The sequence below is a fragment of the Canis aureus genome, chromosome 8 (genome assembly GCF_053574225.1).
Source record: "Canis aureus isolate CA01 chromosome 8, VMU_Caureus_v.1.0, whole genome shotgun sequence".
Lineage (NCBI taxonomy): Eukaryota > Metazoa > Chordata > Mammalia > Carnivora > Canidae > Canis > Canis aureus.
In genome coordinates, this window is record NC_135618.1 from 68932923 (window position 1) to 68950665 (window position 17743).

The 17743-nt window shown below is 54.4% G+C and overlaps 2 protein-coding genes and 1 long non-coding RNA gene across 11 annotated transcripts; 2 read left to right on the forward strand and 1 right to left on the reverse strand.

Moving 5' to 3' along the window:
• Positions 1-128: 128 nt before the first annotated feature.
• On the forward strand, positions 129-11196 carry FBXO24 (F-box protein 24). Of its 7 annotated transcripts, none has more exons than XM_077908015.1 (10): positions 129-244; positions 2977-3075; positions 3163-3346; positions 4488-4726; positions 4955-5189; positions 6302-6460; positions 6733-6854; positions 7121-7252; positions 10074-10244; positions 10583-11196. In XM_077908015.1, the coding sequence occupies exons 1-10, from the start codon at positions 206-208 to the stop codon at positions 10943-10945; spliced, it is 1743 nt and encodes a 580-aa protein (XP_077764141.1). In that variant the 5' UTR covers positions 129-205; the 3' UTR covers positions 10946-11196. The 7 variants fall into 7 exon arrangements, with proteins under 7 accessions (XP_077764141.1, XP_077764146.1, XP_077764148.1 ...); XM_077908022.1 differs by lacking the exon at positions 129-244 and adding an exon at positions 2518-2725; XM_077908017.1 differs by lacking the exon at positions 129-244 and adding an exon at positions 2523-2725 and having other exon boundaries at positions 6802-6854.
• On the reverse strand, positions 5627-13976 carry LOC144319627 (uncharacterized). 2 transcript variants are annotated; one of them, XR_013385388.1, is made up of 3 exons: positions 13459-13976; positions 9051-9140; positions 5627-5870 (listed from the first exon to the last, which is right to left on the reverse strand). It is a non-coding gene; the product is annotated as an uncharacterized LOC144319627 (long non-coding RNA). The 2 variants fall into 2 exon arrangements; XR_013385387.1 differs by lacking the exon at positions 13459-13976 and adding an exon at positions 12637-13053.
• PCOLCE (procollagen C-endopeptidase enhancer) lies at positions 11873-17181 on the forward strand. Of its 2 annotated transcripts, XM_077908028.1 has the most exons (10): positions 11873-12320; positions 13172-13280; positions 13710-13968; positions 14184-14258; positions 14859-14983; positions 15500-15636; positions 15927-16162; positions 16423-16500; positions 16633-16803; positions 16940-17181. In XM_077908028.1, the coding sequence occupies exons 1-10, from the start codon at positions 12226-12228 to the stop codon at positions 17104-17106; spliced, it is 1452 nt and encodes a 483-aa protein (XP_077764154.1). In that variant the 5' UTR covers positions 11873-12225; the 3' UTR covers positions 17107-17181. The 2 variants fall into 2 exon arrangements, with proteins under 2 accessions (XP_077764154.1, XP_077764155.1); XM_077908029.1 differs by lacking the exon at positions 14184-14258 and having other exon boundaries at positions 11884-12320.
• The last annotated feature ends 562 nt before the right edge of the window (positions 17182-17743 follow it).

Sequence of the window (17743 nt, forward strand, 5' to 3'; positions counted from 1 at the left end):
CAGGCCTCACCAGGAGACGGGGCCGCCGGCGCTCCAGTTGAAGGGATAGAGGCCGAGAGACCGCAAGCCGGCTCCTGGTTTTCTTCCCACGGAGACCAATCGCAAGCCAGATACAGGCGAGTGACTGTCAAGAAGGCCAATTAGATCCGCCGGAGGGAACCTGGCTCGGCCTCCTCTCTGAGGGACGGCTGGATCAACCAATAGCATGGGCGAGAAGGCGGTCCCTTCGCCTAGAAGGAGGCGGGTGAGCTAGAACTTTGAGATCGAGGTAAAGAATGCCAGCGCTGCGGGCTTTGCCGGCTGGGAACAGTGCAAGGGCTGGAGTGGCGCGTGCGAGCTGGAAATGATAGGGAGCGAGCCCGCTGTGAGGGTGCGAGGGAGGCCGCGGGCGAGGCGACGCCTGAGGCCAGGGGGTCCTCGCAGCCGAAGGGACCCTGGAGGCCTTTCCGGCCGCAGAAGCTGAGACCCTGCGGCGGTGTGCGCCGCCCCGGCGGGCGGGGGAACTTCGCGGAGACCGGAGATGCCCAGCTCCGGAGGAAGGGTTACAGGAGACCAGATCCTCCAGAGCTGCCGCCCTGCCGGCCAGCCTGCCCAGAAGAGCGCCCCTGGGCGGGCTTAGTCCTTAAGGGACCGTGCCCTCTAGAAAAGCCCTCCGTTTAACAAACGAGGAAACTGAGGCAGAGGGAAGTTGATGAGTTGGCAAGAGCAAACCGCAAGTTACTGACCTCTTGCTCTAGAAGCCCGGTTTCCCAGGAGCTCCTATGGTGGACTTTTTTCTATTTGCACCTTTTCTTTGCCCCTTGAGCTGAAATGGAGCGGATAAAGGGGACCCAGACACGAGAGGAAGCCGACGATCCTTTTCTGTCTGCCGAGAGAGCTTAGCATCCTCTTAGGTGGCAGAAGGATCCAATACATTGACATAGTCCATTTAATATGGTCAGAGTTGCCTGACCTCAGGCCACTGAAACTTTCTTATAAATCACATCTCAAATGTTGACATTCTTAAACATTTACTGGATGATTAAAATTCTATCCGCGGTGTCTCAAACTAGTTGTTTACTAGTCACCATGAATAAGGGAGTTCAGGTGGTTGACAATTAGCTGGCACAGTAAAATCTGTAATACTTGGCAGCTGAGAGCTGGTTGTCCAGGACTGGATTGCTCTGAGTTCCTGGAAGAGCCGATTACTCCTTGGATTTATTGGTGTAGATCCTTTGGCCCTACCTGGACAGACACATCCCAAACTCCTGCTGTTTCTCATACACGGCACCCCTCCCCCCACCCAAGACTACCTTAAAAGCTTAGACTGTGGGAGATACCCCAGGTTTCAGAGTAATTCTATCCCTTTCTTCCACCTTCATAGGTTGTCCTTCATACATGCATTGATGGCATTGATGTTACTGTCCCAGCAAATCTGCTTTTGGATGTTTTTGGGTTGTTTTTTTTTTTTAAGATTTTATTTTTTCGGGAAAAAAAAATATTTTATTTTTTCGGGAATCCCTGGGTGGCTCAGCGGATTTAGCGCCTGCCTTTGGCCCAGGGCATGATCCTGTAGTCCCAGGATCGAGTCCTACATCAGGCTCCCTGCATAGAGCCTGCTTCTTCCTCTGCTTGTGTCTCTGCCTCTCTCTCTCTCTCTCTCTCTCTCTGTCTCTCATGAATAAAAATATTTTAAAAAAAAAGATTTTAGGGATCCCTGGGTGGCGCAGCGGTTTGGCGCCTGCCTTTGGCCCAGGGCGCGATCCTGGAGACCCGGGATCGAATCCCACATCGGGCTCCCGGTGCATGGAGCCTGCTTCTCCCTCTATGTCTCTGCCTCTCTCTCTCTCTCTGTGACTATCATAAATAAATAAAAATTAAAAAAAAAAGATTTTATTTTTTCATGAGAGACACAGAGAGTAAGAGACACAGGCAGAGGGAGAAGCAGGCTCACTGGGGAGCCCAATTCGGGACTTGATTCCAGGACCCTGGGATCATGCCCTGAGCCGAAGGCAGACGCTTAATCCCTGAGCCACCCAGGCGTCCCTCTGGATGTGTTTTTATAAGACGGAAAGGTTTGTGCTGAATTGTTTCCACTTTCTTCTGATGCATGCTCTCCTCTAAGAGCAGGGTCACCTTTCCCCCCGCACCTGTCAAACTGAGTTTACACTTTTTTTTTTTTTTTTTTGAGTTTTACTATTGGGCTACAAAATCCCCTGACGGCCCTAGCCTGCTGAGATATGAAGAATTCACCACTGTTTCTCTACAGAACAGAGTTAGTGCTAAAAGGGCCTCAAGTAGAGGAACCTCACAACTAGTCCCCAAAAGGAAAGGCCACATCTACCAGTAGTTCACACTTTCTCCTGTAAAATGCATATCCCATGAGCCACTGGGTGGCTAGAGCTGAGCTAGAATCCAGGAGCTGTGTAAGAGAAAATCTTGGGCCAGGTTGGGGAAATAGGTCACAGTGGCTGGACAGTGAGGTCACAGAGAGGTTTGTCTTCCCAGACTCCATGGGGGAGGGGCCAGGAGGCAGAGGGGCCCCAGAGGTCCCCCAAGCCCAGGCAGGGGACATGGTGTGGGAAAGGCAGCAGGGACGGGGGCCAGGGAGCTGACTACAGGGGGCCAAGGAGCCTGGAGAAATGAGGGCAGGAGCAGGGAGGGGGCAGTCAGGATGGTGAGGAGAAGCCAGAGACGAAAGCTGCAAAAATTCACCGGGCTGTGCAGACGGGAGGAAGGGCTCCGGGTGAGAGGGTAGTGAGCCAAGGGAAGGACAAGAAGATGGCAACCAGAAATCGGGGGAGGGGTTCTTTGGAGCTGGTGGACTAAGGAACACAGCAGAGAGGGATGACCCATGGACCTAGAGAGAAAGATGGGAGGATTTGTGAGCACAGAGCTGTGAGCCCCCAAGAAAGAAGCTAATGAAAGACAGCCTGAGAGAAGGGAGCAAAAGAGGCCTCTCATGGAACCCCTGTGCTCCCCCTTCTCCTTGGGTAGGTGAAGCGGAGCTGCCCTTCCTGTGGCCCAGAGCCTGAGGGTGAAGAGAAGAAGGGGAGAGGGAACCCTATTTCTGTTCAGGTGTTCCCCCCAGAGCTGGTGAGTCCTCTGCAGGGAGGTATTAATAAAGGACAGAGGGCCAGACCACTGAGGGTGATCCCTGCTTCCTTCCTCCTGCCCCTCCAGGTGGAGCATATCATCTCATTCCTCCCAGTCAGAGATGTAGTCGCTCTGGGCCAGACCTGCCACTACTTCCACGAAGTGTGCGATGCTGAGGGCGTGTGGAGACGCATCTGTCGCAGGCTCAGTCCTCGCCTACGAGAGCAGGGTTCTGGGGTCCGGCCCTGGAAGAGAGCTGCCATTCTTAACTGTACACCTCCCCAGAAACTCCTGTTCTCTTTGCCTCTGTCTTACCTTATTCTGGGATCCCCTGTTTCATAGAGATGCCTCAGCATTCCCAGCCAAACTTCCAGGGCCCCTTTCTCTGGAAGAACCACTAGATTCAAACATACACCCTTGAGCGTTACAATCCTCTAGTTCCACCCTCTGATGGACCCCTATTACTAGCATGCCTGACAAACCTCCCTCCATATTCAGACTCTCTTCTAAATCTACCCTGGATACCTCCTCCATTCCCCAAACCTGGTGTTTCTCAACCTTGTCACTGTTGACATTTGGGACCAAAATGTTATTTGGAGTGGGGGGGAGGTGCATCCTGTGCATTGTAGGATGTTCAGCAGCATCCCTAGCCTCCACCCACTAGATACCAGTAGCAAACTTCCCCCAGTTGTGACAACCGGTGTTCCCTGAGGAACAAAATCACCCCAGTTTGCTGAGATATGAAGAATTCCCAGGGAGCCCCTATCCAAGTACTTGATTTCACACACTGGAGATTAGGGGAGATCTAGATCTGATCCAGAGCTAGGAGTTTCTCGGTCATTCTTTTTCACTCCTCCTTCTGCTGCTTTTCTTTTCTTTTTTTTTTTTTTAAGATTTTATTTATTCATGAGAGACACAGAGAGAGACAGGCAGAGACACAGACAGAGGGAGAAGCTGGTTCCACACAGGGAGCCCGATGTGGGACTCGATCCTGGGTCTCCAGGATCATGCCCTGGGCTGAAGGCAGGCACTAAACCACTGAGCCACCCGGGGATCCGCTTCTGCTGCTTTTCTATGTATTATTTTCCCCTTGATGTCTCTGATGCAAGGTTGGATTGAGGAAGCACTTAGAAGCATGTGTAGTGCCCTGGGCTGAAGGGGGGAGGAAGGAGCAGAGAACTAATGTTCTGGCATGAGGGTTTATTCAAGATGTCCATCCTATATAGATAGGGGTTTTTTAAAGATAACCTCTGAGCTTTCCAATGTCCTTTAGAAGGGGTTTGTTCCCCAGTCTTGGGCATGGGAGCTGCTAAATACCACTCTACCAGAGAAATCTAGTGTGCCCAAGCTCTGATTCCTCTCCCTTGTGCCATCCTGACCCCTTGAGCCTTCCATCTCTTTCCCTTCTCCAGACACGAAGGGCCTGTATTTCCAGGCATTTGGGGGCCGCCGCCGCTGTCTCAGCAAGAGTGTAGCCCCCCTGCTAGCCCATGGCTACCGCCGCTTCTTGCCCACCAAGGACCATGTCTTCATTCTTGACTATGCGGGGACCCTCTTCTTCCTCAAAAATGCCCTGGTCTCCTCTACCCTTGGCCAGATCCAGTGGAAGCGAGCCTGCCGCTATGTTGTGTTGTGTCGTGGAGCCAAGGATGTGAGTAGCAGAGCCCTGGCAGCTGAGACCCCCACCCCTCCTGCGGGGACCCAGGGCCCACACCAGCCCTGAGGTATTCTCAGGACAGCCGCCCTCCTATCCCAGGAACTGAAAAACAAGTCCTCGTTTCCCAGCCCTGAACCCAAGTACCTCACCCCAGGATTCAATTGACCCAGACTCATTCCTCTCCAAGGCCTAGGTTCCAGACACCTTCATCTCTTCCTACAGTTTGCCTCAGACCCAAGATGTGACACAGTTTACCGTAAATACCTCTATGTATTGGCCACTCGGGAGCAGCCAGGGGTGGTAGGCACAACTGGCAGCCGGGCCTGTGACTGCGTCGAGGTCTACTTGCAGTCCAGTGGGCAGCGGGTCTTTAAGATGACCTTCCACCACTCCATGAGCTTCAAACAGATTGTGCTGGTGGGTCAGGAGACCCAGCGGGCTCTGCTGCTTCTCACAGGTATGGCCTAGAGCAGGGGTTTGCAAATTGCTTTCCACAGATTCCTCAGGACCTGCTGCAGGGGAGGAGGGAGGCCTCTCACATGGGTTTCCCTGTGCCCCCTCATCCTGCTCTCAAACCAAAGAGCTTTGCCTTTTGTCTGTCTTCTAGTCTTAAGATTCTGTGTGTTTCATATGAATAAAGGGCTCTGCTGCAAAAAATAGTTTGGAAATCACTATTCTAGTGAAAGGCCAATTTTTAAAATTATATATATATATACAGAATATAGATTCAATATATATGTGAAAGTTTAAAGTTATCAAGTTTATATATATATGTAAATATATACATTTACATTTACATATATACATATATTTAAAGTTTTATATATACACACACACATATAAGGTTTACGTATATATAACGTAATATATATATATTACGTGTATATATATATATGTATTTTTAAAGTTTTTATTTATTTAAGCAATCTCTATGCCCAATGGGGGGCTCAAACTCACAATCCCAAGATTAAGAATCGCATGTTCAGGCAGCCGGGGTGGCTCTGCGGTTTAGCGCCACCTTCAGCCCAGGGCGTGATCCTGGAGACCGGGGATCGAGTCCCACGCCGGGCTCCCTGTGTGGAGCCTGCCTCTCCTTCTGCCTCTGTCTCTCTCTGTGTCTCTCATGAATAGATAAAATCTTAAAAAAAAAAAAAAAATCACATGCTCTTCGGACTGAGCCAGCCTCACATCCTCATCCCCTTTATTGGACTACACTCCCAGGCTTGAGATCCTCTGGGCTTACTAATGCCAGGCAGGGCTCCAAGTGCCCAGCATCATTCCTCTTAATACTCAAGCTGAATTCTGCCAAATCTGACTCTGGGTTTTCTTTCCACTAATCTTTCACACTCAGGGACTTACTTCCCTGATTCATTTCTGGTGGTAAAGGGCTAGCATCTAGGCAACTTGACATCACACTTCTCTTATTTTGCTGCTATCATTTTTCTTCCAACCCCACTCGAGGGCAGTAAATGTTTCCTCCTTATGGCTTAAAGCCTACTGGGAAGTTAATGTGGATATTGGGGGGTCCCCTCCCCCACATAATTGTCTACCTCTCCCCATCTCTCCCAGAGGAAGGAAAGATCTACTCTTTGGTCGTGAATGAAACCCAGCTGGACCAGCCACGCTCCTACACAGTTCAGCTGGCCCTGAGGAAGGTGTCCCGGTGCCTGCCTCACCTTCGAGTGGCCTGCATGGCTTCCAACCAGAGCAGTACTCTCTACATCACGGGTAAGAACCACCTTCCTGCTTCTCCAGACCCTAGTTTTACACAGGCCTTCAAGATATGAATACCTCCCCCCACTAATACTTAGTCCAGCTCTGTGGTGGACCCTTTCGGGCATCCTAGTGAAAAGATGAGTTTAGGTTCCCAGACATCATAGCTGGTACATTTCTAGTGGGTGTGAGACTCCCCAGATCTTGCAACTTTCATCCCAGGTAGGGCCTTATCCCTAGGAAATGGGTGCCCAAAGCTGCTGAGCTGAGGGCTCCTGACCCCCCAGACCAGGGAGGAGTGTATTTTGAGGTGCATACCCCAGGGGTGTATCGTGATCTCTTTGGGACCCTTCAAGCCTTTGACCCCCTGGACCAGCAGATGCCGCTTGCTCTTTCACTGCCTGCCAAGGTAGGATGCTGGAGGGATGGGGCAGACGAGGGGGCGGGCAGGGGGTGTGGTGTAGGGTTTAAAAGGTACCAGAAGTCTGAAATATGAGCAGAAATCAAATGATTGATCAGGGAAGGACAGGGGACCCAGAGAGAGAGAGGGGGGTGAGGCAGTGGGCAAGGCCAAAAGAAGTCAGGTGGGAATAGCAGGCTAGTGGTTGGGAGATTCTGGAGCTCAGAGTTACTCTGAGGGAACTGAATGCCCACCCTCTCTGTCTTCCTTTCTAGATCTTATTTTGTGCTCTTGGCTATAATCACCTTGGCCTGGTGGATGAATTTGGCCGAATCTTTATGCAGGGAAATAACAGATATGGGCAGCTGGGAACAGGGGACAAAATGGACCGAGGGGAACCCACACAGGTGAGCCTGTTTCTCAGTAACTCTCATCCTAGCCCCCTTCCTTCAATTCCCTAAACCTCACACCTCTCCACTTCTCCACTCTCTTTGGAATCCACTTCTTACTCCCTGGGGAAGTTAAGCCAACCAGTACATAATGCCTGGGATACTGGTGCGTGTCTTTCCCAGGGTTGGCAGTGTGAGATCTGTTCTGTACGGTGCTTGCTGTGAGTGCAGTAGGAATGTAGTGAGGCAGGGAGACCCAGGGTGGGCTGGTATGACCAGAAGAGGTAAGATGTGATCAGGGCCTAGTGGCTAAGGTCGGATTCGGGTGGGTACGAGGAGAGGCATTCTGTATAATGGAGACGACAGTGCAGCTTGCACATACCTAAAGCAGAGAGGGTGTTTTAGAAATTGGTAGATATGAGGTGGTACAGGTGGGTGTGAGCCTAGAGAGGCAGAAGTTTGGGAAAGTCACAGGGGGTTCTGGAGCAGGAGAAGGCAACCCCCAGGGTGACTGAGAACAGGAGGCCACTGAATGAGAAGCCCACTGGGAAACTGGGGAGCTATGGCAGCACTTGAGACCAGAGCCTGAGGTGGTGAGAATACAAAAGAATGGATACTGGAGATGTTTTGAAAAGAAATAAACAGGCCCTAGAAACTGATGAGATGTGAGGAAAGGCCCGGAGGACAAAAGCGGCTCTGGCACAAGACCACTTGAAGAAAGATGGCATCACTACAAATAAAGGAATGGATGCTGGCTTGAGGAAAGAGGAAGAGTGTGAATTTAGACTTTTTTTTTTTAAGATTTTATTTATTTATTCATGAGAGACAGAGAGAGAGAGAGAGAGAGAGAGAGAGAGAGGCAGAGACACAGGCAGAGGGAGAAACAGGCTCCACACAGGAAGACCGACGTGGGACTCAACCCCAGGACTCCAGGATCACACCCTGGACTGAAGGCGGCGCTAAACCGCTGAGCCACCTGGGATGCCCCAATTTGGACTTTTTTGAAAGTGGCAGTGTCTCTCTGACATTAGATTCCATGTTGGAAGAAGGTCAAAACAGACAGAAGTAGGGATAGGGAAGCAAACTCTGGGCAGGAACAGATGTTGTAGGCAGAGGGCCAGAAAAGGCTGTCTCTGAGACAGGAGGGGTACACCCTCAAATGCCAAATCCCAGAAGCCCTGGGTGCAGGGAGATCCAAACAGGAGGGCGTCATTAACGGTGACAGGTAATGCAGGAATATACTTACTGACACAGAAAGATGGTCAGGCCACATTATGTTTTACATAATATAACCCCATTTGTGTTTACAAATATGCAATTTATACACATATATACACACATAAGCAGCAGTGAAGAAGACTATCCAGCAAGATGTTCATTATAGGTGGTGATTTTTTTTTTTTTAAGTAGACTCCACACCCAACATGGAGCCCAAGGTGTGGCTTGAGCCCATAACCCTGAGATCAAGACCTGAGCCAATATCAAGAGTTAGGTGCTTGGGGCACCTACGTGGCTCGGCTGGTTAAGTGTTCCACTCTTGATTTCTGCTTGGGTCATGATCTCAGCTCCTGGGACCGAGCCCCTAGATGGGCTCCTCACTCGGTCGGAGTCAGCTTGGGATTCTCCCTCCCTCTCCCTCTGCTCCTCCCTCTGTTTTCTATCTCTCTCTCTCAAATAAATAAAAAACAAATCTAAAAAAAAGAGAGTCAGACGCTTAACCAACTGAACCACCCAGGCGCCCCTTCCCAGTAATTTTTAAATTCGTCTTTGCTCATCACATTTTATAATTTTTCTATAATGTCCATAAATTACTTACCTGTGGTCTTCAAAATTAAAGGCCTCATAATCTCAGGAGGAAGTGTGCAGCAGAGGCCCCAGGATTTGGCAGCTGGGAGGTCAAGTGCATCTGGAGAGAACATGTCAGTAGCATAGTGAGGAGAGAAGACAGATCACAAGAAAGTGCAGGAAACATTGGCTGTGGTGAGAACAAGAATGTGGTCGACCTCAGACTGATCATGTAACTAGTTCTGCTGCTTAGAGACAGAGGTCAGAAGCAGCAGGAATCAGGTGGAAATGTTGTTTTTCAAAATAGGGTAGCCCATTGGAAAGACAGGGATAGGACAAGTTGAAAATGCCGGAGAGAAGGCAGCCCGGGGGTGGCTCAGCGGTTTAGCGCCACCTTCGGCCCGGGTTATGATCCTGGAGACCTGGGATTGAGTCCCACGTCTGGCTCCCTACGTGGGGCCTGCTTCTCCCTCCGCCTGTGCCTCTTTGTGTGTGTGTGTGTGTGTGTGTGTGTGTGTGTGTGTGTGTGTCTTTCATGATTAAATAAATAAAATCTTAAAAAAAAGAAGAAGAAGAAGAAGAAGAAGAAAATGCCAGAGAGAGAAGGGAAGAGTGAGTGGGAGGAAAGTCCTTCCTGGGGCTAACCTGGAATTGCACAGGGAGGGAGGGAGTCTTGAAACTTTGGGAAAAGAGGAAGGATAGTCCTCCTCCTGGGACTGGAAGGCAGAATGAGAGACTAGACTGGCACAGTCCTGGGGTGACAGTGAGGGAGCAAATGGTAGTTCCTACGCTCAGTCATGTAGCCTCTTTTCTGGAAAGCAAAGATGCAGAGGCTTCGGAAGTGCAGAGTCTGCCTGAGACTGCAGGAGAACCAAGGAGAGATTGCTGCTGGTCTACCTCCTAGCTGGGCAGGAGTGGGGGTGGGCATGGGGGGGTATGAATCCTTTGTTTTCCTGTCCTAGTTACCCTAGATTCTTCCTAAGCCTTCCTGCCCTAGCTGGGCCCCCACATCCTTGGCATTCCCACCTTAGGCATCCTGGTCTTGTGTCCTCAGGTACATTATCTGCAACGCCCCATTACCCTGTGGTGTGGCCTCAACCACTCCCTGGTGCTGAGCCAGGGCTCAGACTTCAGCAAGGAGCTTCTGGGCTGTGGCTGTGGGGCTGGAGGCCGCCTCCCTGGCTGGCCTAAGGGGAGTGCCTCCTTCGTGAAGCTCCACGTCAAGGTCAGAGCATTGTCACACAAGCAGGCCACCAGGGAGGGCAGGAGCAGTAGAGCCAGGTGGCACCTAGGAGCATAACTGGGGCTCCTACAGGAATCCAGGGTGGGGGCATCTCCCCAGCACAATCTACCTCCCTTCCCTGCCACAAACCATGACTCCTGGCTCTCTCCCTTAGCAGACCCTGCTGGCCCTCTCTGACCTCACACAACCTTGGGACTCAGCCAGCCCTAGCTCACTTGCTGGCTCAGGGCTGGTCTCAGAGGGAAGAACACAACAGCTGGGGCTTCCTGGGAGCCCCTCAGGAAAGGCCCAACTCAGCCACACCCCTTCTCTCCTCCAAGGTCCCTTTGTGTGCCTGTTCCCTCTGCTCTACCAGAGAGTGCCTCTACATGCTGTCCAGCCATGACATCGAGCACCACCCCACCTATAGGGACCTACCAGCCAGCAGGGTGGTGGGGACCCCCGAGCCCAGCCTGGGAGCCGGAGCATCCCAAGACGCAGGGGGGGCGGCCCAAGCCTGTGAGGAGTACCTCAGCCAGATCCACAGTTGCCCCACCTTGCAGGATCGCATGGAAAAGATGAAGGAGATCGTAGGCTGGATGCCCTTGATGGCTGCACAGAAGGATTTCTTTTGGGAGGCCTTGGACATGCTGCAGAGGGCTGCTGCAGGCGTTGGCCCAGGCCTCCCAACCCCAGAGAGCTGACCACCCCCTCTCCTAGTCTCACCCCTGGAGGGAGAGTCTGGCCCTGGGCCAGGAGCTAAGGAGAAATGGGGTGGTAGCAATAAACACTGTATGTGCACAAGGGGTGGGGGGTGTGCGGGGATTGCTAGACATGCCAGGGTGGAGAGGGAACTGTTTTGTAAAATGTTCAGGGGGCTGCCCAGGAGGAGCCCCCAATCTGACTATCATGGACAAGAGATTTGATGGACAAATAGAATAAAAGGCTGAAGTGAGGCCCGGTTTGGAGCCCTGGGGCCTGGGAGGAAAATGGGGCAGGGGATGGGGACCGGGTGGCTCAGTGGGCAGTGGAGGCCCAGGCATGGGGGCGGGGGGTGCAGGCAGAGCAGAAGTGTCTCAGGCATTCAGGTGCTACAGAACTGACCACCTGAATCTTTCAGCCTGCTCTCCCCTCCCATTCCCAAGACCAGCCCAGGCTCCTGGACTTGGAAGTCTAAGCCCCACCTTCTGGAACAATGAAACCAACATATGCTACTCTATCTTCCTCGGATCCTCTATCTGACTTCCATCCTGGGGAGGCCACTTGCCTCGGACTTCACAGAGCTTCCTACCCGTTTCCCTTGGTCCCTGTGAAGTCAGCCCCCGCTTCCCCTCTACCGCCAGGTCCAGTCTCACATTTTGTCCCTTTCCCTCACTTTCTGCTCCATCCTCTTCCTCAGAAGGGGGATGCTCCCTTTACCATCTGCCCCGCCCCTAGCCCCTCCCATACCTCCAAATATTCGGGAGAGAAAATGGCTGAGCAGGAAAAATTCTCTCCTTGGCCTAGTCTGGCCCAGGGATGGAGAGAAGATAGTAGAAATTTGAAGTGGAAAATTAGCTGGAGCAAGGGGAGGTCAGGAAGGGGTAAGTGACTAGATGTAGGGGTCTAGGGAAGGGGGAGGCACAGGGATGGCTGGGAGGAAGGACCAGATGCTCAGGCACTGGGCAGAGTGGGGTCCAGGTGACAGGACTTGATGCCTGCATTGTGGCTGACGGCTGATGCTCCTTCTGCCCTTCACTGCTCCACCCCCTACTTAGGTCAATATTTATGTGTCCTGGACCTAGAGAGGCCCCTGGACTCACCACCGTCCCAACTAAACTCTCCCTGTCCCGCCTTCCCCACCGCCCGCCCCGCTGGCCAGTCCCCACGCCCACACACCCGAGGCTGCCTCATCTGGCACTGATTATCTCTGCTGCTGCCGCTGCTGCTGCTAAACTCAGCTGCTGCCTCTGCCTCAAGGACCCCGGCGCCTCTCCCCCCGGCCATGCTGCCTGCTGCCACAGCCTCCCTCTTGGGGCCCCTCCTCACTGCCTGGGCCCTGCTGCCTTTCACCCAGGGCCAGACCCCCAACTATACCAGGTAGGTCTCTTGGCACCTTCCAGATAGCTTGAGTGAGCTTCAAAAACCCCTGATTCCTGGGGGTTTTGCCTGTGGAGCCCATGGATTCTTTCACTAATGCACCACCCCCCAGATCTCCTATAGCCCCAACTCTTCCCTGGTCCCCATGTTCTCCCTCCCTACCTGCAAGACTACTATTTCCTGTGGGTCACCAGTGCCCCCCATTCCTCCACCCTTTGTCCCTCATCTTCTAAGTCTTCCCATCCACCCAGACCCTTGCCCACCCCTCACCCCCCCACCCCTATGGAACCTGAGAGCACCAAGACCTTGAACTTGCCTGGTAGCTGGACATCTGGATTCCAGGAGAGAATGAGAGGTGGGGGGGCTGAGAGGGGGGAGCGAGGGGGAGACTTGGGAGTCAGATACTCAAGTAGTTGAGAGCAGGGCAAAGGTTGGGAGCTGGGGAAATCTGGTCTCCAGGTTCAACATGAGGGCCATTGCTGCTGCTGCTCCTCATCTCTCCGCCCCCTCCCCCCCCATGGCTTCGTGGCTGTGTCCACATCTGGAAGTAGTTAGGCGGCTCCTGTCCCCGACTGCCAGGCAGGGCGAGGGGGGAGAGTGAGGAACAGCCCGAGGAGGATTCCGGGAATTCCTATTGGGGTGGGGGTGGGGACTGGGGGGTGTTGGAGAGACAGCCAAGTTGCTGGCCCCACTTGTTCCTAATCCTTTCAATCCCGGCATGGCTGGCTGAGGCGCCCCAGATTCCCTAGGCCTCCATCCCCCTGGCTTCCCTCCCTGCCCCCCCCCACCCTCCGTCCCTATCCTTCCCAAGCTCTCTTCCACTCATGGCTGATGCCTCTTCTGATCTCCAGACCTGTGTTCCTGTGTGGAGGGGATGTGACCGGGGAGTCAGGTTACGTGGCAAGTGAGGGTTTCCCCAACCTGTACCCCCCCAATAAGGAGTGCATCTGGACAATAACGGTGAGAAGTTCCTTCCTATCACTACCCCCTTGTTGTAGTCTCCCAGGCCCAACTAAGGGCACCTCAGTCTGCCGGCCCCCTGCTCCCACCACCTCCCATCCCTGAACCACCAAGCCTTATCCCCTCTGTCACTGAGGCAGCAGTGCCCATAATAACACGGGGCAAAGCGTCCTCACACCTTACTTAAGGTCTGCTTCTCCACTTCCAGCTTCATTCCCAGTCCTCCAATCTCTCCAGGACCTCAGGTCTTGTCCCGTGCACAAGCCAAAAGCTGCTGCAGAGCCCAGGTCCTCTGCTCTGCACGCTGATGGGGTCCCTTTCTGTTCAGGCCCAGTATCTGTATGAAATGCTTGGGGAAGGACAGGTACCCTCTGCCTGGGTTGTGTGTGGCCTGACTTTGCAGGTCCTCTTCCCTGTCCCCGCCTTCAGGTCCCTGAGGGCCAGACTGTGTCCCTTTCCTTCCGAGTCTTTGATTTGGAGCTGCACCCCGCCTGCCGTTATGATGCTCTGGAGGTCTTTGCCGGGTCTGGAACCTCGGGCCAGCGGCTTGGACGCTTCTGCGGGACCTTCCGGCCTGCGCCCTTAGTCGCCCCCGGCAACCAGGTGACCCTGAGGATGACGGCGGACGAGGGCACGGGAGGACGAGGCTTCCTGCTCTGGTACAGCGGGCGGGCCACCTCAGGCACTGGTGAGACCTCACTCGCCTCCGCCTCCCCCTCTCCTGGCCCCGCCCCCGGCGCAGGCCCCGCCCCCAGCCTTAACCTCCACCCCCAGCCGAACCCCAAGCCCGAGAGCCTAGGGCCCCCATTACCTCCCTTACCCTTTTTCCTCACTAACTGCCCCTTCAGTCCCTCCTCCTCGTCTTCTCTCCCCCCTCCCGCTCCCGCCCACCCCCTCTTCCAGGCCCCCCCCCAGGCGCGAGGCGGAAATGGGTCACCGACCCGCGGGTGGAATGGGCGGCCTGGGGTTACTGGGACGGTGAGTAACAGCCCGCCCCCGTCCGCAATCGGGCTCCCTCAGACGGGCGCGAGGAGGCATTCGGGCTGGGGGATTAGGTACCCCCGACCCGGAGCCCCCTACACCCAGCCCGGGGCTCCCGATTGCGGTCCCATCACCCCCTCCTGGCGGTAGAGGTCTCCCCTAAATGTTTAAGGCAGGGACCTCCCCAAAGAGGCTTCTGGGGCTGTGCCCCAATTTGAGGGCACCCTCACAACGTGAGGACTCCCCAACCTGCAAGAGGGACTTCTCCGCCGGACCGGGGAGATGGGATCTCCCAGGGGAAGAGGAGCGGTGTGGCCGCGGGTCAGGGGGAGGGGCGAGAGGGAGCGTGTCCTGCCAATGCCTCCTCCCCCTTCCAGCGCCCACCTGGGCGCCGGGCGGTCCGAGACTCCCCTGAGCCCTGCTTCTCCAAGCCCCCTATCTGCTAACCAACTCCCTCTTCCGTACCCCTCTTCTCGTCCGCTCACGCTGAGACCCAGACATCCGAGCTTCCAGCACAGGCTTCCAGCCTAGCGCTCTCCTCGAGCTGACCGAGGGTCTCCACCGCCTCCCACCCCCACACCTCTCTCCCCTCCCCAGAGCACCAATTTTGCGGGGGGCGGCTGGAGAAGGCCCAGGGAACCCTGACCACGCCCAACTGGCCCGAGTCCGATTACCCCCCGGGCATCAGCTGTTCCTGGCACATCATCGCGCCCCCGGACCAGGTACCGAGCCCCTGCCCGGGCCGCCCTCGGGGACCCGGGCGGCGTCCTGCAGCATGCAGCCAGCAAAGATTTATTGACCATCTGCTATGTCCCGATCACTGAGCTCACGGTGGTGGGGTGCGAAAACAGACCCAGAACTGCTCGCGCTCAAACAAAAAATGTAAAATAACACCTGTGACGAGTCTTACGAGAGCGAGGTACACGATGCTGATACATAAACGGTGTTTTGTGTGTGTAAGTGGCGGCAGTGGAGGTGGATGCTGGGTCTGTTCCTTGAGCGTGAGCCTGGACTAGACCTTGCCGACGAAGGCAGACGCCACGGAAGGGTTCCCTTGGTGTGTGACCCTCCGAGCGCTGGTGTGACTGCTTTAAGAAGGGAGCTCCAGGGGACGCGGGAGGGGAGAGAGAGATTGCCGCGAGCTTCCGGGCTCCAGGAGGAGGCAAGAGGTGCAGAGCTTCCGCGCCCTCGAGCCGCCGGGGGTACCGCCGCGCAGCCTCCTCTCTCCCCGCCGACAGGTGATCTCGCTGACCTTCGGGAAGTTTGACCTGGAGCCCGACACCTACTGCCGCTACGACTCGGTCAGCGTGTTCAACGGAGCCGTGAGCGATGACGCCAAGAGGCTGGGAAAGTTCTGCGGCGACACCGCCCCGGGGTGAGGGGGCGGGACCCGGGTGGTTGGCGGGGAGGGGTCTCCACCTCCCCAGGAAAGGGAGTGGGGCTGAGAGACCTGGCTTAGATGAAGAGGTGAACACCTGCACCGGGGACCCCCAAAATGGGCGGAGCTAGTAGGGGACCAGGCAGAAGACCCGGTTTGGCCCCGGGACGGGTCCACGGAGAGAGAGGCGAGTAGGTCCCGCGTAGTCAGGTAGCTGGTTAAGGCTAACCCAGGGCAGAGGTTACAAAGGCCCGCCTGACGCTTCCCACGGTGCCCGCCACCCGCAGTCCCATCTCCTCTGAAGGGAATGAGCTCCTCGTCCAGTTCGTCTCTGACCTCAGTGTCACGGCCGATGGCTTCTCCGCCTCCTACAAGACCCTGCCACGAGGTGCCGCTGCCGAAGGGCAGGCCCGGAGCCCCGGGGAGGATGCCCGGTCAGGAGCCTCGCTCCCCAAGCCCGGACCCCCACCTGTGGAGAAGCCAAAGGCCTCATCGGAGGCTCAAGCAACTCCGGAAGCTCCCAGTGAGTCTGGGAAGGGGGAGGAAGGGACATAGACTGAAAGGAGCCATTCCAAAGACCTCCCTTCTGAACTCGTTCATTTATGCACACATTTATGCTCTGGTGCCTCCTCTGTACGTACTCAGGTCTGGTACTGGGTGTGGGGTCTAGCACTGGATAGAGCTCTGAATGAACTAAAATTAATGAGACCTTTAGGAGGAAAGGGGTCCTTCCTACCTGCCCATTGGGTCCCCCTCCACAAACAGCATCCCCCTCCTTCCTAGATGTGCCCAATGTGTCCTGCCCAAAGCAGTGCCGAAGGACAGGCACCTTGCAGAGCAACTTCTGTTCCAGCAGCCTGGGTAAGAAGCCCCATCTGCCAGCTTTGCTCCTCCAGCAGCGCTAATCCCACTCCTGTCCCCAAAGTCCCCCCTCCTGGCTCCAGCCCTGACCTGGCCTCTGTCTCCTCAATTCTCACCCCCACTCTCCCACAGTGGTGACCGCGACAGTGAAGTCCATGGTTCGAGGCCCAGGGGAGGGCCTCACTGTCACTGTCAGTCTCATTGGTGCTTACAAAACCGGAGGCCTGGACCTGCCTTCTCCAATCACTGACACCCCCCTGAAGTTCTATGTGCCTTGCAAGCAGTGCCCTCCCATGAAGAAAGGTAACAGATGTGGGAAAATGGGGAGGAGGACTTAGCCTCATGAAAATGATAGAATCTGAAGGACTCTGACGGGGAGGTACATCTACAAGGTCACAATAATGCACTCTCAATACCTCCCTTCCCTCCCCTCCCCCAGGAGCCAGTTATCTGATGATGGGCCAAGTGGAAGAGAACAGAGGTCCTATCCTTCCTGCAGAGAGCTTCGTGGTTCTCTACCGGCCCAACCAGGACCAGATCCTCACCAACCTCAGCAAGCGGAAGTGCCCCTCCCAGCCTGGAAGGGCTGCTGGGTCCCAGGCCTGAAACCCAGGCTACCTTCCTAGCCTAGAGCCCTAGGGACTCCTTTCTTATCCAAATAAATGTTTCTTGACTGAGGAAGGGGTCACATTTCCATTTCTATGGTCTGGGGGCCCCCTAAGGAGATTTCATTCATTCGTTAAACTCAACATGTTTCAGAACAATCTTTTCAGAATGCAAGACTTTGTCACCCCTTTGCTCAAAACTCTTCCCCTATTTTCAACACACACAAATACACATACACACACAATGGTAACTATGTAGATGTGTTGGATGTGTTAATTAGCTTGATTGTGGTGATCTTTTCATAATGTGTACATAAATCCAAATATCAAGTTGTACACCCTTTGGTTTTTTTTAAGATTTTATTTATTTAGGGACCCCTGGGTGGCTCAGCAGTTGAGCGTCTGCCTTTGGCTCAGGGCCTGATCCTGGGGTTCCGAGACTGAGTCCCACATCCGGCTTCCTACATGGAGCTTGCTTCTCCCTCTGCCTATGTCTCTGCCTCTCTCCCTCTCTCCCTCTCTCTCTGTCTCTCATGAACAAATAAAATCTTTAATAAAAGAAAAGATTTTATTTATTTGTTTGAGAGAGAGCACACGCTCATGCACAAGGAGGGTAAGAGCAGGAGGGAGGACAACCC